General features: G+C 37.7%; 1 protein-coding gene across 2 annotated transcripts in view; it reads left to right on the plus strand.

Annotated features, from left to right (window-relative positions):
* mindy3 (MINDY lysine 48 deubiquitinase 3) overlaps window positions 1-22957 on the plus strand; it is a 134788-nt gene that overhangs the window by 19293 nt on the left and 92538 nt on the right. For both annotated transcript variants that reach the window (XM_043690320.2, XM_043690319.2), the window contains exons 5-9: window positions 828-879; window positions 4037-4151; window positions 4512-4585; window positions 6924-7003; window positions 21238-21308. In XM_043690320.2, the coding sequence (XP_043546255.1) occupies window positions 828-879; window positions 4037-4151; window positions 4512-4585; window positions 6924-7003; window positions 21238-21308 (392 nt within the window). The remainder of the gene's footprint in view (window positions 1-827; window positions 880-4036; window positions 4152-4511; window positions 4586-6923; window positions 7004-21237; window positions 21309-22957) is intronic.

The raw sequence follows: 22957 nt of genomic DNA on the forward strand, positions 1-22957 counted from the left end.
TTCCCTCCCAAAAGATTAGTATGAACACTAATTAGCTGTTTCAGTTTGCAACAAGATCAATATTGATGCATTCCAGGCTACAGAACCTACTTGCCAGGAATGTCCTGTGGTATGGTGGAATGTGAAGATTGGATACATTTAATACAGTACTTAAAATCTACCCCTTTGACCAAGCTTTTGATCACCTAATATGTCTGAGTGTTTTAGTTTCATACCTTTTTTTAAAAATGCTCTTGTAAAATCCCTTGGGGTGATTTAGGTTGTTAAAGTCATTAAGTTTGGTATAAAATTGTTGATATTTAAATCAAACTTATTTCTGATGTACTAATTACATTTTTACATTTCCAGGATTATTAGTATGTTACACTGTTTGTATAGAGATGATGATTCTAATCTCTAATAACTTTGCACCCAATACAGACAAATGACTTTAGCGTACAATATTAAATATGAAGTACCTTTGCATTAATTTAAATGTTGGAGATACCTATTCTGCGTTATAAGTAATTACTTCGCATGAATGTAGGTTTGTGCATATTTTTTAAAAGTTGAAAGCATTTTTGTAACTCTGTTAATTTTTTTTGTATCTGTCCATAACTGTATTAGAATAAAAGCTTGATTGAAATAATCATGTGATGGCTTAAATGCCAGGCTATTGTCATAAGCGATTATTAATACTTTTGTTAAGTTTAATTAAATTAAAAACAGCTGATTATTAATGTCAGTTAACCTTTAATACTAAATGCTTTGTCATAGAGCTTTGCAATGTATAATCATTTGTTTTATTGCTGTTTGTGGTGCTGAAAAGTGTCTGGTTTTATGTATAGCTGCCTTGGCTGCAGAGGAGCTTGGCTTTGAAAGATTTCATGCACTGATTCAGTAAGTAACACACTGCTACTAGGAATCTTTTTCATGTGATAAAATAATTATTCGTGTACTGCCTGATTTTTTTTTTCTTAAATCAGTGTTCTCCCTTCCTCCCTGAAGTTGTTGGTTCGTGTTGGAATATGCTTCCAAAGACGTGAGATGGCTTCTAATATCTTGTCCCAGTAACCTTGTGTGACCCTCGATTTGGTGTTACCTGCTACTCATGTTCAAATACTTGCATTTCTGACAGGGATTACTGCATTGCCATGTGCAGTACAGACTCTGTTCCTATCCCTGAACCACTTAACCCAATTCTAACACCACTCTGCCATCTAGATTGTGACTGGTAAATGGGCATAGACTATGAAAGTTATATCTGGGAATTAGCTTGTCTATATGGATAAAATGGTTAGTAATTTGTCCCCATTCAGACAAACCTTCAATCTATTCAATAATCTGCTGTTTAACTTAATTTACTTTGTCTTGAAAAAACTGGTATCGGAGAAAGTTTAAAATGTAGTTAACTTGATATGTATTCATTTATATTTTGTAATCAAGTTGAAAGTTTGTTTCAGAATTATTTTTTTTAGCTTATTCAAAATTTGGAAATTATTTCACATTTGTACAGCTAGGTGAAATTTGATTTTCACAATTTGTCCTTGATACTGATGACTTTTCAAAGAAATTCAAGCTTCTAGTTAATGGCTGAAATGATGACTCAACTGAACACCTTTGCTATAACAAAAAACTAAAAGCACTGTTGATTAATAAGATCTTTTAGGCAACTTATACTTTTAACCACAAAACAAAACAATCCCTTTGTTTGCCTAGGACTATCTAAAACGCAGATTTACTTTTATGCTGTCTTGGTCAACATTCACTTCTCCTAGAACCAATCTAGACTACCCAATTTTTCTTCTTCCCATCTGGAAACTTTAAATTTCAGAAGTTCTTTTAAAGTATGTGTTTTCCTGGATGATCCCTCACTCTACTAAAGTGGGTGAATCTTCAACCCATGTTTTAACTCTCAAATTGGGTGTTTTTACTTTGAAAATGAACTCTCACCTGCCTAACTTGTTGAGAGTAATAATAGGTGTTGGGAGGAATTTTTGCAAACAATTAACCTTAAATGCCGGGGCAATGGGTGAGAAAAATGTAACATGAGGGATTAAATGGGGAAATCTTCCCAATTTTATCATGACATTTATGTCCAGGTTCAAATATTTAAAGTATTCTTTGAAATGCTATGGAACTTTCTGATCAATGTTGAGTGGAGTCTTCATAAAGTCTACAAAAGTAATTTAAGACTTTTGATATTTGGGAAGGGAGAGGAAAGGGTAATTAGCTCCAGTTTTTCATTTGAGGGAACTTGCAAAATGCAACTTGATTGTGCCTTTGCTTTTGTTTTGTGGTTACCTGTGTAACTATATTGTTTTCAATGACAATACCTTGATTCTGTATATCTTAACCATATAGATGTGCTTGTTTCTGCATACGCTTTTTAAAGGTTCTTCAAATTAACACAAGTTAAATGAAACTACCTGAGACTCTTGTTTATGCAAGAAATACATTTTTTGTATGCTTTTAAAATTCTATATTTTGTGTCTTGGGTTATTAATTTCTTACATCCTAACTCTATTAGGGGACTATTAATTATCCATAATGACTCTGGATTTCACGGTTTTTATGTCATCCTTTTATGAAGTGTCTTGAAACAAGATGTCATATGTACGAGATATTATAATAAATCAAATAAGTCAAATGGAGCACTTGGCAACTTGAAATTTGGTTTGGAATTGTAAGTGAAGTCTGGAATATCTCAGCTGCTTAAATCAAAGGAAACTATTAATTAACCAGAATTAATATGCAAGCATAAGTACAAGTCACCCTTTTAAATGGCCTGTCTTCAGCCCAGCTGTCAGGTCAATTTCCTCCTGTATTGATGTAAAGAATATTTTTAGGGAAAGTTTAAAAAGTTACATTTATGCAGCTTGTTTCTAGTCAACATTTTGCCAGTAACTTCCCCAACTTTCTTTTTCTATCTTAGATTCACTTGTATCTGTGCGGTTGTTAAGCTGCTATCTTTCTGAATGTTGAAGGTCAAATGTTTTCACCTCATCTTTAATACCATATAGGAAAGGAAGGTCTATGTTAATGTTGTCTCTCCATTACTCATTTTAATTAACTTTTAAAAAATCAGCTGAGAGCATGTTGTTCAGCAGTGACACGTGTTAATTTGGATCATCGCCAGGACTCTTAACATTTAATGACAAAATGCTCTGGCAGCATTGATCTACAAGTAGCAGTGTTTGGAATTGTAAAAAGGTTTCTTTGGTGTGACCACTAGCATTTTCAGTTTATTTGATAAATACTTAGCACTGAAGATTGAATTTTAAGCAATTTGTCATAACATTATTTAAAGTTATTTATGACTATTCTAAATTTTCTCTTTAACAAAAAAGAACATTCTTGTACAATCTTCCAATTTGAAGTTATGAATTCAAGACCAGAGTTAGAGTGAATAACAAAAAAACTTAACTCCCAAGTTACATTACAAATTTGTGCTCTAGATTGACTTAGTTGATTTTGCTTTTATCACTTTGTTTTTAGATCTTATGTTTCATCTAAGCTAGCTTGTTGTTCCTTCCTTCCTGCCTTCTCCTACCCTTAAGTTTTTCTCATGCAGATGTAACAGCTTTGAGTTGTAATAACTCAAGGAATTCAAAATTATTCATGGTCAGAACTATGATGTGATATTCAATTTCTTTTTAAAGCTTGTAACCCAATTAGTGAATATAAATTTGAATAGAAAGTGAGGACTGCAGATGCTGGAGATCAGAGTTGAGAGTATGGTACTGGAAAAGCACAGCAGGTCAGGGAGCATTGAGGACCAAGAGAATCGACGTTTGAGGCAAGAGCCCTTCTTCAGGGATTTTATACCTGAAACGTCGATTCTCCGGCTCTTCAGATGCTGCCTGATCTGCTGTGCCTTTCCAGCACCACACTCTCGAATATAAGTTTGAGATAACCAGTGATGTGTGTTGCATTTTGTTTGTTCATGGTGTTCAAGTCTCATTACTGAAAATAAGAATTTCTGTACTGTGAATTTTAAGTCGAACTTAAACTGAAAATGTTAGAATTTATGAATAGTCTTTGAATCATTTTTCAGAAAATGTACATATGCAACTCTAACTGAGCTGAGAGAGGCAATTTTGGAACAGTATTCAACTTGGAAGAATCAATTTGGAGTCCTGCTTTTCCTCTATTCTGTAATTTTAACAAAGGTTGGTTGGCTCCAGTTGCTCACTTTAGATCGAACTAAGGCCAAATTAATTAGTTTGTTGAATTATTCCATGTCAGATCTTGCAAGTAGTAGATAATTACGTAATAAAATGTCACCTTGAATTTGGACTAAGTGTAAGCTAGACATTAACTTCAAGACTTATTTTCAAATTTATATATTTTTTAAATAATTGATTTAGTCTGGCAACATTTGTTGCCTTAATTTATTATGACTGTCGGAAAATTGTCAAACTCGTTTACAAGCAATGAATGGATTAGTTTTATCACTAAAATTTATCTTTCCAATTTACAAATGTACAGCTTTATTTTCAAAGTTGAACTACACTCTCTTTTTCTCCTAGGGCATAGCAAACATTAGGAATGAAATTGAAGATACAGCTGAGCCTTTAATCGATCCTGTATATGGTCATGGAAGGTAGTTTCTCATCTATTTTGCATGATGCCAATTTTTAATTTATTGTAAAATAATGTAAAGTATTTTCTTGAGTAAGGTAATTTTAACTATCCTGTAAAGTAGCCAGAAGTGAGACAAGGGTTATTAAGAGTAGGGACTGTTATTTGTGTATTTCATCCCATCCCATTTGCTGATGGTCAGTTTAGGAAGGGAATAATATTACAGACTGTTTGGAAAAGATCAAAGCAAAAATTTGATGTATTTGTAAGGTGAAGTTAATATAGCTTCTTCCTCTAGCCAAAGCTTGCTTTATGCCTTTGCGCTGCCCTGACATCTATCCATGCATTCGCAATCTCACCAAATCTTCCTTTCACTTGTGCCGTCTGACTCTTGATCTACTCTGTTGCTTTTTATTCTGAGGGACATTGGCAAGGCTGTTTTTTTTTGTCCAACCGAACCTACCATGTGAAGGTATTAATAGACATCAGCTTAAACCACAGTTATCTTTGTGATGTTGGCATAATTAGATTAGGAAGGTAGTTGCAAGCAATTGTTTCTGAACCACTGAGAGGAGAGCAGTATATCTCCAGGTCAGGGTATTGCATGACTACAAAGGGAACTTGATGATATTCTCATAACACAGCTGCTCTATGTCCATAACATGTTCTGCACGCGCAGCATGCTTGTACTGGAGAGGATAGATATGAGGTATATGAGGGTTTGTTGAATTTGCAAATTGCTCCATCTGGAGGGTGTCAAGCTCCTTGAAGCTTCAAGTGTGGCACAGATGTTGCTTGTCACTTAAATGCCAGGTGATTACCCATCTCCAAAAAGACAGTCTATTGCCCCTTGACATTCAATGCATTGTCATGGCTAAATCCTCCACTATCAACATCCTGGAGGTTACCATTAACCAGAAAATTGAGCTAGACAAGATTCATACATACTGTCTTCAAATGCAGTCAGAGACTAGAATTCTGTGGCAAATAATTCCTCTCCCTATCTTCCCAAAGCCTATTTACCATCTTCAAGGTACAAATCAGGAGTGTAGTGGAATGCTGTCTACTTGCTTGGATGAGTGCAATTCCAACAATACTCAAGATGATTGACACCATCCAGGATAAAGCAGCCTACTTAATTGGCATTATGTTGCCAGCCTTCACCATGCACTCCCTTCATCACTGATTCATAGTGGGAGCCTTTACAATACGCACAGCTAAGACTCACCAAAGCACTTTGAACACCTGCAAGAGTAGCAGATGCATGGGAGCAGCACTACCAACCACAAATTCCCTTCCAAGCCCTACACACCATCCTGACTTAGAACTCGATTACCATTCCATCACTGCTGAGTCCAAATCCTGGAGCTCAGTTCCTTCTAGTCCTGTGGATATCCCTCAACCCCAAGGACAGCAGAGCTTTGAGGGCAGCTCACCACCATCTTCTCCAAGGAAGTAGGAATCTGTGATAAATGCTGGCCTAGCATGCAATTCCCAAATCAAATGAGTAGATTTTTGAATGCATCAATAACCAGTTATTGGAGAGCAAACATTGACTGATGGCATTATTGACTGATCATTTTGCTTATAATTGGAAGATAGTTTATAAGGTGACCAGGTAAATTTGTTTGTCAGTCTGTGAATGCTGGCTTATTACTTTTTTAGACATTCTTGAATTTTGACTAATGAAGATTGCAATAACATTTTGGGGTGCTCCCTGGACAACTATCTACAAATATGTACTTGATTTTTCATCTCCAATGCATAACCTGGCGGTTTGCATTTTTAAGAAATGAGTGAATGACTTTTTTTCATCTTGGGCTCATGACAGAATATCAGATTTGTTATGGCAGAGAAGATGGTCATTCGCCCCATTATGCCTGTACCAGCTCTATTGCCAATCTCCTGCCTCCTTCCCCCATATATTTGCACATTGTTGCCATCCAAATAATCATCCAATGCCAGGTAATTAAAAATTATTTTAAGTAGGGCTTATTTGCAAAGTCTATTAGTTTAATTTCCTCTACTATGTTGGTTATGCACTTAGCAACCCATTTAAACTGGTCAGAGTGCTCCAGAGGAAATTTAGAAATCATTTGTTTGATTCTGCTTAAATATAATGCAATCCATATTTGCATCTTTTGATCCTTGAATAGTTGAGCTCAAGGTGAAATTTTCATATTTAAAAAATAATACTTAGCACATTCTGAAGTAAATAAAGACACATGTACCATGTATAACTTCCAAACAACCTCTATCATTTTTTGGGGAGTTTGGATAAGGGTATTAATGTTGCTTGCTTCCCAGTCTTATTTATCCACTTTCTTTTGGAATTTTGAATTTTTTTATTTCTTTTTCAGCCAAAGCCTGATCAATTTACTGTTGACTGGATATGCAGTCTTGAATGTATGGGATGGTGACAGAGAATGTTCTGGAATGAGTAAGTTTTGTGTATTTATAAAATGTATATTCATTCCCGTTGTAGAACTGTTTAAAACTCAATTTAGCAGTCAACTCGAATCTGTTTTACTTGATTATTTTTGTTTAAACGGTGAATTCTAATTGTGATTGGCAGAAGCATCATCTTGGATATATTCCTGAACTATCATAATCACATTGAGTTAGTGTACGCAGTTTATGTTTAAATACTTCTATTGTTTGTTTCTAATTTAGCTCCCTCACCAATCTAGGACTAACATCAGCATGCTTCAAAGTAAATGTCAGTGAAAGAAATGTTAGCAAGTGCTAGTATCTTGCATTTTGGTATTGTCTTCAATGCAAAGAGCATTCAAACTTGCTTCAAATCAAAGGAGTGGAGAAAACGGATGCTGAGCAGGGAATGTATGCAATAGAATGGAGAAAGGGGTGAATTGGAGGTGTGGCAGGCTGTTAGGCAACTAAATGTTTTTTGGAAGATTGGATTTTTAGAAAACTAGGGGCTTGGAGAGATCATGAGGATGAGAGATTTGGAAAGGTGCCTGAAGGCTTTGTTACCATATGATCACTATAGTAGATTTATGTCAATCATTGAGTATTTGAAGCTCCTCATTCAGACTACTTGTATCATACTTCTATAATTTAATAAACAGCAGCCAACTTGAAGGATTTCCTAATTGGCTACTCACATTTCTCCTGGCCTCCAACAAAAGAAAAATATCATTTAAAGCTGACTCTAAAATTCTTCATGATGGGGGGTTTTTGCAACTACTTGATAAATTTTCACATGACTGATGCTTGAAAGAGTGGTATTTCAAGATTTTAAAAGCAGGACCTGGATAAGAAATGGCTAGCAAACAGCAGGTGTAATATTGTTGAAATCAGTTTTATTTTCTAATTTATGTCCACTACCTGGTTTCAAGTACTTCATTTTTTAAAACTAATAATTGCTGTATTGTCAAATGTCTTGAGTGAGTCTCAAAATATGTTGCATGAAAGATGGAAGTGGATCACTTTGAAGTATTTTTGTAGAATACATAAGCAAATCCAGAGTTTCCGGTGCATCTGATTGACCAGCAGATTAATTGTCCTTGACACTATAACCACTGGTGATACCCAGCACTGGCATGACAAGCAGTCAGCAGATTGTAAATTCCTAAGTCCAGGACAGTGTGGGGACACTGTCTTAGTCAGAAGTTTGGGGGAGGCCTAGGCAAGTTAGAGAGTGTGGGTAGAGAGCAAGTGTGGACAGGTTGACTGTAATGAAAGGGGCTGCCTAGGAAGTGTTCTTGGAGAAATTCATCCTCTCCTCCATTGTAAAGGGTTGTCCTTGGATTCTAATCTTTTCTACGAGAAGAAACATTTGTCAACATCAACTTTATCCAGGCCTTTCAGAATTCTAAGTTTCAATCTGATTCTGCACCCCCCACCCCCACAATATTCCATTGAATTCAGACCCAAAGTCATCAACCACTCCTTGTATGACAAGCCATTCGTCCCTGGGATCATTTTTGTGATCCAAAACTGTTCATCGTCTTCCACATGCAGTCTGACCAGAGTCTACAGCATAGTACATTTCTGCTGTTGTATTCTAGCCGGCTTGAAATGTATGTTGAAATTGCATTTGCCTTCCTAACAGCCAACTGAGCTCACATATTTACCTTAAGAGAATCTTAAAGTAGGACTCTCAAGTCCCAGTGTGTTTAAAATTTGCGAATTCTTTCCCCACTTCGAAATTGTCTGTGCCGCCTCTTCCTACCGAAGTGCATAATCTAACACTTTCCCACATGTATTCCATATTGCCAGTTCTTTTAAGACTCTCCTAGCCTGTCCAAACCTTTTTGCAGCATCACAACTTCCTCAACACTCCCTGTCCCTCCACTGTCTTTGTCATTTGTAAACTGAGCGACAATGTCCTCCGTTCCTTCATCCAGATTGGTAATGTATAACCTGAATAGTTGTGGTCTGAAAACAAACCCCTAAAGAACTTCACTAGACATCGGCTACCAGCCTGAAAAAGACCCGTTTACGTCCACTGCCTTCTGCCAGTAAGCCAATCCTGTATCCATGCCAGTTCCTTGCTCCTAACACCGTGGGCTCTTCTTCAGCAGCCTTCAGTGTACCACCTTGTCAGACTCCTTCTGAAAATCAAATTAGATCACATCTGCTGGCTCTCCTTTGTCCAACTTGCTTGTTGTCTTCTCCAAGGATTATAACCAATTTGTCAGGCATCATCTCCCCTTGATGAAACCATGCTGCTTTGGCCCTATCTTACCATGCACTTCCAAGCATGCCCAGGTTTTTCTGCTTTGCATTCTTTAGTATCTTTTTCATATTTTCTCTCCAATTTCTTTGTGTACATCACCAGACAATTCTCTGTATTGAACCTTATCTGGTATCTATCCATCTGCTCCACAACATGTCAGTGCTCTTTTGAAAATCTTTGTTTCCAAATCTCGTGTCATTCACAAAATTAGAAACTGTCTCCTGCACACTAAGTTTTAGATAACTCATGATGTGGAGGTGCCAGTGTTGGGTGGACAAGGTCAGAAGTCAGACGGCACCAGGTTATTGTCCAACAGGTTTATTTGAACACTCGAGCTTTCGGAGTGTAGCCTCTTCATCAACCATCTGACAAAGGGGCAATGCTCCAAAAGTTTGAGATTTCAAATAAACCTGTTAGACTATACCCTAGATAATTTATAATCCAGAGAGGTCCCTGTACCCATCTTTCTCCTGAAGTCCATGCGCAACAGTAGTTTCTGGAACCAGAAGCCTAATGAGAATGTTGTCCAATACTGATCTCGGGGGAGCTCCACTACAAACCGTCTTCCAGCCTCAACAATGCCCTTCTGTCATCAGGGTGTCAAATTCGAAACCAGTTTTGTAACCACGCCGTCCTGTCCATTGAATTGTGATAAAAGTCCCCCTTTTTATTCAATGACTTGTGCTACTTGGTAAAGAAAACTAATCTCCATTTTCTCTGTCTGCAAAACTAAACTGCCTCATTGATATACATGAGCTACAGTGTGGGGATACCTGCATGGTCATTTTCCACTTTGTATAAGATTTGCAAGCAACACATAACTCTTCAGCTCTATATGAAGGAAATTTGGCCTTTTCCTGGAATGTTATCCTAACACCATTCTTGGTCAATCTGGTGAATCAAATATTCTACCAACATAAGTGTTGAAGTAGAGACTCTGGAGGATATTGCAAACTTTTCATTTTGACCGCCATCTCTCTCAAACAGCCTTCATTGACTAAAACGTCCAACACCAGATCACCTGTATCAGTTCAGGTTTGGAGGCAAACTATAGCAATGCATGTTTGACAAAGGCCACTGCAAGCCAACAATGTTCTGCTGTACAAAGCATTACTGTACTGAGACCTGAACAGTGTAACAACCAAAAACTAGAAAAATTTGATTAATGATACTGCATCCTCCAAATTAATTGCATGTACTTTTGAACAAATGCAAGATTGATTGACACTTTGGGAGGAGATTGGATCTATGACTGGTATTTTAAACCATAGGCCAGTTATCTTTGTGCCTGCCATAGTGAAGATATTCAAATTGATCATCAAAGAAATTCTAGCTGTGCACTTAGAAGAAAAACTCAGTAATTGGGAAGAGTGAGCATAGTTTCACTAAAGGAAAATCATGTTAACTGAATTTATTGAACTTCTTTGAAGGATAAACATGCACTGTGGATAAAATGGGAGTCTGCAGACATACAGTACTTGGATTTCTAGAAGGCGTTTGATAAGGTTCAGTGGTTATTGCGGAAAATAAAAGCTTAAACATAGGGGCTAGCATATTTAGCATGAATAGAAGATTCACTAACTGCCAGAAAATAAAGTACACATAAATGGTTCTTTATCTGATTTGGCAGGATATGACCAATGAAATCCCATAGGGATCTGCACGGCCTCAACATTTCATAATTTACACCAATGACTTGGATGAGGTGAGCAAAGGCATGCTAGCTAAATTCACATTCTGGATCAGTGGTGCTGGAAGAGCACAGCAATTCAGGCAGCATCCGACGAGCAGCAAAATCAACGTTTCGGGCAAAAACCCTTCATCAGGAAATAAAGGCAGAGAGCCTGAAGCGTGGAGAGATAAGCTAGAGGAGGGTGGGGTGGGGAGAAAGTAGCAGCTGCTACTTTCTCCCCACCCCACCCTCCTCTAGCTTATCTCTCCACGCTTCAGGCTCTCTGCCTTTATTCCTGATGAAGGGCTTTTGCCCGAAACGTTGATTTTGCTGCTCGTCGGATGCTGCCTGAATTGCTGTGCTCTTCCAGCACCACTGATCCAGAATCTGGTTTCTAGCATCTGCAGTCATTGTTTTTACCTAGCTAAATTCACAGATGACACTGAAGTAGATAGGAAAATTTGTGACGAAGACATGAGGCTGCAGGACGCTATAGATTGAGTGAGCAAAGATCTGGCAGATGGAGTATAATGTGAGAAAATGTTGAGTTGCTCATTTGGCAGGACGAATGAAAAAATAGAATATTACTGAAAAGGCAAATGACTGCAGAAGTCTAGAAATCAGAGGGATTTGGGTGCATGAGTCTCAAAGCATTAGTGTGCAAGTACAACACATAATCAAGAAGGTTAATGGAAAGCTGTCCTTTATTTCAAAAGACATTAAATGCAAAAATAAGAATGTTATGCTTTACTTACAAAGGCATTGAAGAGACCACATCTTGAATACTGGGTTTTGTTTTAGTCTCTTTATTTAAGGAAGGATCTCAATAATAAGAGGCTATTCAGAGATTTTCTGGATTGATATCTTGAATGAGCAAGTTGACTTAGGAAAGATTGGACAGGCTGATCTTGTTTTTATGACGGCTTAGAAGAGTGAGGGGTAATTGGTTGAAGTGTATAAGATTCTGAATGGTCTTGACAAGGTGGAATTAAAAGGTTATTTTCTCTTGTGGATTATTTGGGAACATTGTTTAAAATTAGGGTTGCATTTCTAGAATGAAGGTGAGAAGAATTTTTTTTTGAGGATTGTATGACTTTGAAACTCTGCCTCAAGGACTTAGAACCTAGGTCATTTTTTTGAGGTATTTTTGAAGTAGATTCTTATTAGGTAGGGGAATCAAAGGTAGATCAGGAGTTAGGTGGGAATGTGAAATTCGAACACAAACATTTTGGCCACATCTTATTGAATGGCAGAGCAGGTTCCAAGGGGCAAATGGTCCACTCTGTCCCTGTTTTTATATGTTTGTAGGAGTTTCTTTTAAAATCAACTGCAAAAGAATTCAGCCAAATGTCTTGCAAAATCAACTTGTTTTGGAAAATTGACTTGTTCAGTCAATCTCAAATATCCTATGAGATCCTGCTTGCTCAACACTTAGGCCAACATTCTGGTGAGAATTTGTTATTGACACGAAAGCTCCCCCTGAAATATGGCAACACTGATCTTATGACTGTAAGCAAACTCCTCCCAGTCGTTCAAAATGAAGACAAATATTTCCTGAAGTTACATCTTGCTTTGAGTTACAGCACTTTAAATAATGAGGCAGCAGTAGAGAAGGAATGAAAAAGAAGCAAATGGTGCTTTCAGAATTCCACTTTATGGGACATCTTGCCCCACATACCCAGAGAATTGCAAGTCAAGATAATTTTCTGTTCAGTCAACTCAAATCAGAAACTCCCAACACCAAGTAGTCATCCTTCTTGAAGCATTGGGCAACTAACAATTTGACCTCTAGATGGCACCAAAGGTTTTTGCTTGTGGTTCACCTATGATGTTTTAGTTCAAAGACAACAGTTGACACTGCCTTTATTAGGCTAGTTCTTAAAAGCATGAGCTTTCATTGCTGATTTAATTTTGATTCCAAAAGGAAAGAGCTCATGATTTACAATTGTTTTTCCAAAAAAAATCCTTGTATTTTATAACACATTGGGATGATACTTAGAAATTATATTCTGCCATTTGTTTGCCTATTTCTAAGGTGTTGAGTCAGTCTTCTGCCATTTAAAATCACAAACTTTCAATAACTGCCAAATTTCAAGTTTGCGATGGTCGGTCAAGAACTGTTTTGCAGTCCAAGGCTGAATTGCTTTGTAACGTGTCTCAAACTTTCATACAACTTTTTAATAAAATTAAAAACCTGGAAGCATAATGATTATTAAAAAAAATCAATTCAATAGCTATCAGGAACTGGTGAACAATTATTAAAACTAAATAGTAAATTAACATTGCAAACTAATGCACTGAGTTTTGTCCCTTTTTGTTTATATTTGAATGCTATATCTATTGGGGGTTTTTTGCTACAAAATTTGAAGCAGTATTGTTTCTTTATAGGATTAAATCACATCATCCATTTTTGAATAGTTCAGTGCCTTCCATCATATATGTGTTTTAGTGTTGTTTTTGAATTGATGGTGCAAGTTCTTCAGTGATCACCTGTTTTATCAGTTTGAGCATGTATTGAAGTTAAATTGGCATCTATTTGGTTACTGGATACAATCTTCTGCTTAAGATGAGAGTTAAAAACAAGAAATAATTTGATGTCAGCCCTTCCACCATGAATTAACCATCTAGTTATAGTCAATCAAGGTCTTGGCTTCATGCAACATTCCTAGTAACCCTTTCCATTATTAATCAACGAATACTTTCAGAAGTCTTAAAATAAGTTGGAATTTAAAAATCATCTGTAAAGAAAAAGAGTGCTGATGAATTATGGAATTGTAGAAAGTTTATGGCACTGAAAGCGGCAACTTGATCTATCAGGTCTCCAGCTACTGAAAAATGAGGCAGCTGACCTAATCCCACTTACAACGTGTGTGTGGTAACGTACATTTCCATTTGTGGTGCATATGCAGGCACATTTTTTAGGCTGAATGGCCTACTCCTGCACCTATTGTCTATTGTTTATTGTCTATAGAAACAGACCATTTGGCCCAACAAATCCACGTCAACTTTCTGAAGAAGAGCATCCCCACTCGGACTCACCTGCTCTGTCCTATCCCTGTAACCTTGCATTTCCCATGGCTACTCCAGTCTACATATCCCTGGACAGTAAGGGGCAATTTAGCACAGCCAATCCATCTTAACCTGCACATCTTTGGACTGTGCATGAAACTGGAGCACACTAAGGAAAAGCACACACAGGAGGAGAATGTGCAAACTCCACACAGACTGTCGCCAAGGCTGGAATTGAACCCGGGTCCCTGGTGCTGTGAGGCAGCAGTGCTAACCACTGTACCGCCCATCAGTTGCTAGGTCAAAATCCTAGGATTCCCTCCCTAAGGGCAATATGACTTTACACTGTATGGACTGCAGCAGTTCAAGATGACAGTTCATCATCACCTTCTCGAAGGCAACTGGAGACAGGCAGTAACTGTTGGCCAGCCAACAAGACTCATGTATCATGAGTTAATAAAGAGCACAAATCCGTTCTTTAATGAAGTGACCTGAACTGCACAAACTATTCCGGTTGTGGCATAAATACACAGTCCAAGCATAGCATCCCTGCTATTCTGTATCGTGATTAATAATGGAAAGCATACCGCCTGATGCCCTGACCACTTTATTGACCTGCAGAGATCTGTGGATATTGACTTCAAGGTCCCTAACTTGCTCTACTCAGCCATACTTGTGTATTCCTTTATTTTGTTTGGTCTCCCTAAATGCATGACCTCCTACTTCTCCTGTTTGAATTCCATTTGCTACTTTTCTGCCCAGCTGATCCATCTTCACTATCAGCCGCATGTCAAGATTTTGCCAGCTACTGATTACTTGGTCATAACTTTTACATCCCGATCATTAATAGTACCACAAAATGCTGGGGACCTCATACTTATCCTTGCTGAATTCTACTAGAAATAGCTTTCCAGTAATAAACACACATGTTAACAATTCCTATTTGTTTCTTGCCATTGAACCATATATGTATTCAGCATGCTACATTTCCCTGGATCCCAAGGATTTTTATTTAAACCTGTGTGTCCTATGGGACTTTGTCAAAAGCCTTGCTGAAATCCATGTTGACCACATCAACTACACTACCCTCATCAATCTACCTGCTCATTTCCTAAAACTGTTCAATCAGTTTAGACTAATGGCAGTCTTTCTGTAACAATAGATCCATGTTAACCATCCTTAATCTTTGCTTTTCTAAGTAACAGTTTATCCTGTATCTCAGAATTGATTTTACATTTGCCCACCACTGTGTAGTTTGACAGATTTATAATACTCAGTCAATAACCTTGTTCCCTTTTAAAAGAAAGATGCAACATCAGCAATCTTTCAGTACCACACTAGTAACTAATATAAAGTTCACTCTTTTCTCACTGGCTTCTTTTAATGTGCAGTATGTTTCATCATGTATTGGTGATTTATCCATTTCAAGGTGCTAATTCTATTAATAATTCCTCTTTTTATCATGTGAATACATTCCTCCTCAATTGCATTATTAGCATCAGAACCTCCTTTTGTGAAGACAGATGCAAAGTATGCCTTGAGAGCCATGAAAACATCATCTACCTCTCTACACTGGTTACTTTTCTGGGCCCTATTGTTTTTCTTAGTATATTGATAACACCTTTGCAGTCACCTTGCTTTTGCTGGTCAATATTTTTTCATGTTCTTTCTGTGCTTATGTATCTTCCGTTTTTGATTTCATCCCTCCAGTTTTTGTACTCCTCTTGGCTTTCTGCAGTATTGTTTTTTCTGTCAGATCTGAGCTTTCTTTTTCTGCCTTATTTTGACCTGTAGGCTTCCTGACATTCAGTAGACTTGATCATCTGATCCTTTGTTTACACTGCATCTTTGAATCTCCCCTTTGAATGCCTCCCATTATGCTTTCAAATAGTTGTTTTCAATCCATTTTTACTAAATCCCTCCACTTACTAAAACCTTGCCCACATTTAGAGCTCTGGCTCTGTTCTATCATCTTTTTCCATAATTTGCTTATTGGTTTCCACTTTAGATATTGCTCGTCCATTGCTGCTCCTTCCACGTGCCCAGCTTCTTTTCCTAAAGTTGATGCCTGGAACGTATTGGACTTGTTAACAATGGTCAAAAAAAAAGCAATGAAGAATGTACCTCAAGAATTCTGTCTCTATTCTGTTTGCACTAAAACTATCCCTAGTTGATACTATGGAAGTTAAAAATCCTTAATATTATTACTATGATTTTTTTGTAATTTTGAGGTTTGCTTGCACACTTGTTCTTCCTTCTGATACAGAGGTTCTATAGTTTGGTCCCAAGAGACTTTTTTTATTTGTTCCTTAGCTCAACAGACAATGATTGAGTATATTGTTGTGAGGTTATTAATTCAGAGAGCCAGGCAATGTTCTAGGGACTGAGTTTGCATCCACTATGGCCGGTGTGGCATTTGAATTCAGATTTGAATCTGGAATAAAGTGTCTGGTGGTTGACTGACTGACTGGAAAAAAACATCTGGTTCACTAATATCTTTTAGGGAAGAAAACTTCCATCCTTAGCTGGTCTGGCTGATGTGCAACTGCTGGTACACTGCATCATGATTGCTCAGAAGGCAGTTAAGAGCCAATTTGAAGAGCCAATGCTGCCCTGACCAGCAATACCCACATCCTGTGAATAAATAAAACACACCCATCTGTACTCGTCTGATCCTTTTTAATCTGTCATCCCTCCTGTCTGCAATTTTTTTTATTTAAATTTATCTTTTCCTTTTTTTAATCAGCCTTCATTTCACCTTGAATTAAAAAAGTGTGCGACTAAAGTGAGAATGACTAAAGAATTCTAAGCTGCAGAGGGATGTAGTGAATAACAAAACATTTGTGTCTCGGTGCACTGCAAAATTACAAAGATTCATGGAATGCCATTCTTTATTTTAAGGGGAATTGAACTTTAAAAGTAAGGAACTTATTGATTTGGTTACAGATTGTCTGTCTCGTGAAGAGGTTAGACAAAATGGGCTTGTTTTCACTGGAGTTTAGAAGAGTTTGGGATGATTTGATTGAGATGTATAAGCTCCTGAATGGGCTTGACTAGGTGGATATTTCCACTTATGAGTAAGTCCTGAGCCAGAAGTATTGTTTTAAAATTAGGGGTCATCCTAGTAGGACAGAGTTGAGAATGTTTTTTTGAGGGTTGTGTTTCTTTGGAACTCTGTTGAGAGTGTGTTGCTGGAAAAACACAGCAGGTCAGGCAGCATCCAAGGAGCAGGAAAATCGACGATACGGGCCAGAGCCCTTCATCAGGAATGAAGGACTCCGGCCCGAAATGTCAATTTTCCTGCTCCTCGGATGCTGCCTGACCTGCTGTGCTTTTCCAGCAACACACACTCAACTTTGATCTCCAGCATCTGCAGACCTCATTGTCTCCTACGTTTGGAACTCTGCCTGAGGCAGTAGAGATGGATCACTTGATTATTTTTAGAATGAATGCATAGACATAGGTATAGTGGCTCAATGGTTAGCACTGCTGCCTCAGTTGCCAGGGTCCCAGCCTCGGCCGGCTGTCTGTGTGGAGTTTGCACATTCTCCCCGTGTCTGAGAGATTCCCCCAAGGTGTTCCAGTTTCCTCCCACCGTCCAAAGATGTGCAGGGTTATGGGAATAGAGACCCCTCTTCATAAAATCGGTGCGGATCCAATAGCTGAGCAGTCTGCTTCTTCAGGGATTCTAAGATTCTATAAGACTGGAATCAAATGTTATTGGTGTAGGTGAGAACATGGAAATTAATGCAAAGAAAACGGCCATAAATGGCAAAGCAGATTTTTAGGGTCAAATGCCCTTCTCCCAATTTGCATGTTTATTCAACATTCCATTTTCTTTCCCTGTTTGCTATACCTGAATATTAACATTGCAATTTGTATACCAAGGCCCTTTAATCCTTCTACTGTGCAGTTGTGCAATGCCTGTCTCCATTTAAACCATAACATTTCTCCAGTTTGGCAGGGAGAATAGACAACTTCACATTTCCCACATTATACTCCTCCAGCCAATTTTTTGCCCATTCACTTAACCTATCTATGTCCCTTTGCAAGACTCTGTCTTCTTGACAGCTGACTTTCCTGACGAACTTTGCATCTTCATCAAATTTAACTACTATACCAATCAATGTAAGTCATTAATGTGGATTTATTGTTGCAACTGCAGCACTGGTTCCAGTGGCTCTCCACTAGATAACTTTTTCCAAGTTAATGTGTTAGCCCTGCACTGGGACCACTTATTTTGTGAAGTAACCTTTATGGCACCGTTATTGAATGCCCTTTGAAGTCACAAGTGCACCACATCTACTTATTCAACTTTATTCATGTTGCTTGTTCCTTTCTCAAATAACAACTAATCAATCACTCTTTCTTATTCACAACATGCCTAACTGCATTGTGCTTTTCTAAATATCCTGCTGTTACCTCTGAAGTTTCATGATATTTTTATTTAGAAACTTGAGCTACAGACATACAAATTAGGAGAAAGAGTAGACCACTCATCCTTTTGACTGTTGTCAGCCATTCAATAAGGTCATGACTGATCTGATTTTAACATCAAGTCCAAATTCCTGCCACTTTTATTAGCCTTTGTCCCCATACTTATGAAGAAGCTATCTACCTTTGCCATAAAAATATTCAGACTTTTATAGGTAGGATATTATCAAGCTGGAGAGGGTTCAGAAGAGATTAACCAGGATGTTGTCAGGTATTGAACGTTTGAGTTATAAAGAAAGGCTGGGCAAGCTGAGACCTTTTTCACTGGAGCATAGGAGGTTGACAGGTGATATGATAAAAGTTTATAAAGTAATGAGAGGTATAGATAGAGTTGCTGGTAATTGTCTTTTCCCCAAGATGGGGTATTTCAAGACTGGGGGTACAAGGAGAAGGATTTACAAAAGACATGAAGGGTAAGGTTTTTTACATTGATGGTAGTTCATGTGTGGAATGAACTTTGAGGAAGTGGTAGATGTGGGTGCAGTTATAGTATTTAAATGACATTTGGTTGGATACATGAATAGGAAAGGTTTGGAGGGATATGGGCCAGGAGCAAACAGGTGGGACTAGTTTGGTTTGAGATTATGTTTAGCATGGATTGGCTGGACTAAAGGGTCTGCTTCTGTGACTATGACTTTGCCTCCATCCCTTTTGAGGAAGAGTTCTGAGTCCATTGGCCTTCTGAGACGCAACACTTTTCTTATCTCCGTCTTAAATGGGCGATTGTTAAACAGTCGGTTCCATTTCCAGATTATTTTACTGTGGTAAAATTGATTCCAAATCCTCCTCGTCAAGTTTCCTTGTGTATGTTTTCATTAATGTCTAAAGGTACCATGTATAAGTTTAAATCTGACTATTCTATATTGTGATAAGGGAAGAAATGGATTTTATTTTATTTATTCTCGGACTGTTTGAAGTTTGAATGCATTTTTAATTGGGGTTTTCAGTCTGGACTGCTTCTTGAGATGAACACTTCATGTCATTAGGAAGCACAGGTTAGAAGGAAAAAAAACTTTTGCTGTGTGACCAGTGTCTAGTATCACAGGAAGCTATTATTATCCAAAAGAAGATCAGATGGGCCGATGGGCTAAGGAGTAGCAGGTGGAGTTTAATCTAGATAATGAGGCGCTGCATTTTGGTAGGGCAAATCAGGGCAGACCATAAACACTTCATGCTAAGGACCTGGGGAGTGTTGCCAAACTAAGAGGTCTTGAAGAGCAGGTTGATAATTCCTTGAAAGTAGATTCACAAGTAGAAAAGGTAGTGAAGGTGTTTGGTATATTTGTCTTTATTGGTCAGAGTATTGAGTGCAGGAGTTAGGAGGTCAAGTTGCGGCTGTACAGGACGTTGGTTAGGCCAATTTTGGAATACTGTGTTAAATCCTGGTCTCCCGGCTAAATGAAAGTTGTTGTGAAACTTGAAAGGGTTCAGAAAAGATTTACAAGGATGTCATCAGAGTTGGAGGGTTTAAGCTATAGGGAGAGGCTAAATTGACTGGGGCTATTTTCCTGGAGTGCGGAACCTGAGGGGTGACCTCAGACATTTTATAAAGTTATGAACATGAAGAGGATGAGCAGTTAAGTCTTTTCCATAGGGTAGGGGAGTCCAAAACTACAGGGCAGAGGTTTAGACTGAGGGGAAAGATTTAAAAGGGACCTAGGGGCAACGTTTTCTTGCAGAGGATAGTGCGTGTATGGAATGAACTGCCAGAGGAAGTGGTGGAGGTTGGTATAATTATAACATTTAAAAGGCATCTGGATGTGTACATGAATAGGAAGGGTTTAGAGGAATATAGGCCAAATGCTAGCAAATACGTCCAGATTAGTTTAGGATATCTGGTTAGCACAGACGAGTTGGACTGCAGGTTCTATATACGTGCTGTACATCAAAGGCTCCAAGAGCCATTATGTACAGGTTCGGTCAGACCAAAATGGTCATTAGTTTAACTGTCTGTGAACATTTGGGGCGGTTGGAAAAAGTCTTGACTACAATAAGAGAAAATTATCCAGAGAAAAGTCAAGTCTGTGCCTCTATCGATAATAGACAGTGGAAGTTAAAATAATAAGCTAGTAAGAAGACTCACCAGAAAACTGCTAGAAAATCTGGGAAACCATGTTTTCTCTGGAAGTGCTTGAAAGTCAGTCAGAAGAGAGTTCCAGACACAAACCATCCGAATACCAAATATGAAAGTGGAGACAAGATGATCCTTGAATATTTGTAAGATGGTTGTTGAGGGTAAAAAGATTGAATGCTATTTCTGATAATTGTAGTAAGACCATTTCAGCTATTTGTATAATATAAAACTTTTGTTTTTTTTAAAAAACTTGTGTGGAGTATTTTGTTCTCTTGTGAATTCTTTCAGTGACTGACCACAACAAACAAAGTAGTGCAAATAAAACTTGTGATCCGTCAAGTTAGGTTTCAGTTTAGGATCTGATTTATCATTGTGTTCGATCAGCTGAGATATTTCTTTGATACTGCATTTTAGAACTTTCCCTACATTGGATTTTCAGCTAGCTGGCCTATAATTTCCTGCTTTCTATTTCCTTGCATTTTGACATTTTCCAAAATGTTAGGACCTTATACAAAGTGACAGCAAACTTCAGTAATTTGTTCTTTTAAACAATTGGTTAGACTGTATTTCTAGGTCTTAATCCTGTTCTAATACTCAAAACAATTTAGATGTTTTGGTTTTTAATATTTTTATTTGAAATAGCTAATTGAAAGTAGAATGCTATTTTTAGTTTAAGACAAACTATTGTCTCTAAATTCTAGGTATTATAATTCTTTATTTCAGAACTCCATGGGATAAGAAATCAATCTACTGTAGGTTTTCTGACGTTAATGGAGTCCTTACGCTATTGCAAGGTAAGGTAGATTAGAGTGCAGAAGTAATTTTGGCACAATTGAAAATTATTGCTTTTGTTTAAAGCTAACTTTTTTTAAGCACACAGCACCAATGAAATGCTGAATAATTACTTTATTAACTTCTGTCAGACCTGATCTAATAACTTTGTGGTGTTACCAATAAATCCAACCAGAAATCCAGACTGCGTTACATGGCAATCTTAACTTTTTGCTTTGGTAAAATTAAATCCATTCTTAAGAACACTTCATTTTTTTTTAAGAACAGTGTAATCTGCAAAATCTCATTTAGATATCAACTTGTGTAAGACTTGCATTTAATTCAAAATACAAAAGCTGTTGAGGCAAAAATCATTCAAAAACTCAACCATTGGAAAATTCTGGAATTTCCAATTCTTAAAACACCACTTAAAAATTAAATTTTATACAGCAGTTTTTGTAATCATGTAAGGAATGTGATTTTTGTTGGATGGGCCAGCATTTGTTGCCCATCAGTAATTGACCTGGAGAACATGAAGGTGAAAGCTTAGTGCTTGGCCTCTGTCCACTCAAGCAAATATTGTCTCCAACCTGTAACTTGACAATAGTCCGGCTGCTGTTGTTTCTCATCTGTGGGCATTGCAGGTTGAGCAGTTTCCTGTTTGTCCTGTAGTTTAGTTCACACCAATAGAAATCTTCGCTGATACGTTGCAGCAAAGAGATGGAGAAGAGTGCTATTACAATGACACTGTATTGTTGACCTCAATTTGTATATTCTGGGTCTGTGCTGGATAAATGGGTGAAGATCTGGTTAAGCAGCAATTTACTTGCATTTCTAATCTGTATTTATTTCATACAAAGTAGACTCCACATTGACAAACCCAACACAGACTAGGTGACCATTTTGTGGAGCATCCCTGCTCTTTATTAACAATTATCTTGACCTTCCAGCTGCTCCCCTGTTTCAGTATACCATTTTGCCCTCATGATATTTCTGTCCTAGGCTTTCTGTAGTTTTCCACCAAAGCCCAGCATATGCTGGCAGGACAGCACCTCATTTTCCACTTAGGCACTTTATAGCCTTCAGGACTCCATGTTGATCTTACAACCTCAGACCGTGAGCACTGTCCTCCGTTTTTATTCATCGCAATACTTTTGTGCAGATTTTCTGTCAGCGAAGATGACCGTGTTTTCTACTTTAATACCTACCATTAACACTATTCTTTATCGATATACCATGTCTACTAGATTAGCAGAGCCTTTATCTTTGCTCTGGGCATGCTTGCCATCTGTTTGGTTTGCTGCTGTTCCCACTTTGTCAACTGCATAAAGTTTCCAACCCCCTTTTTGGTTTTGAAAAAGTCATATTGGATTTGAAACATTAATATTATTTGTTTCTTAACAGACATTGCCAGACTACCAGCACTTGTTCTGTAGCGCTTTGATTTGAATAAAACTCCTTTTTCACCTAATCTGTTGCTTCTCAGGTTGAAGTATATGCTCTATGTATTGTTTCTGGGTTAGGCTGAACCAAAGGGTTATTACTCAAATTATCAAGAGTTTTATCCCATAGCATTGTTTCGAATGAATTTTGAAAAGGCATTTGTAATAGTGGTTCAAAATAGTGCTCCCTCTTGATTTTGGCCTGTATTCAAAAAGCTACCAATGGAGTG

This window comes from Chiloscyllium plagiosum, unplaced genomic scaffold (genome assembly GCF_037043375.1).
Source record: "Chiloscyllium plagiosum isolate Xiang-an unplaced genomic scaffold, Cpla_swu_hap1 HiC_scaffold_5, whole genome shotgun sequence".
NCBI classification, from domain to species: Eukaryota; Metazoa; Chordata; class Chondrichthyes; order Orectolobiformes; family Hemiscylliidae; genus Chiloscyllium; species Chiloscyllium plagiosum.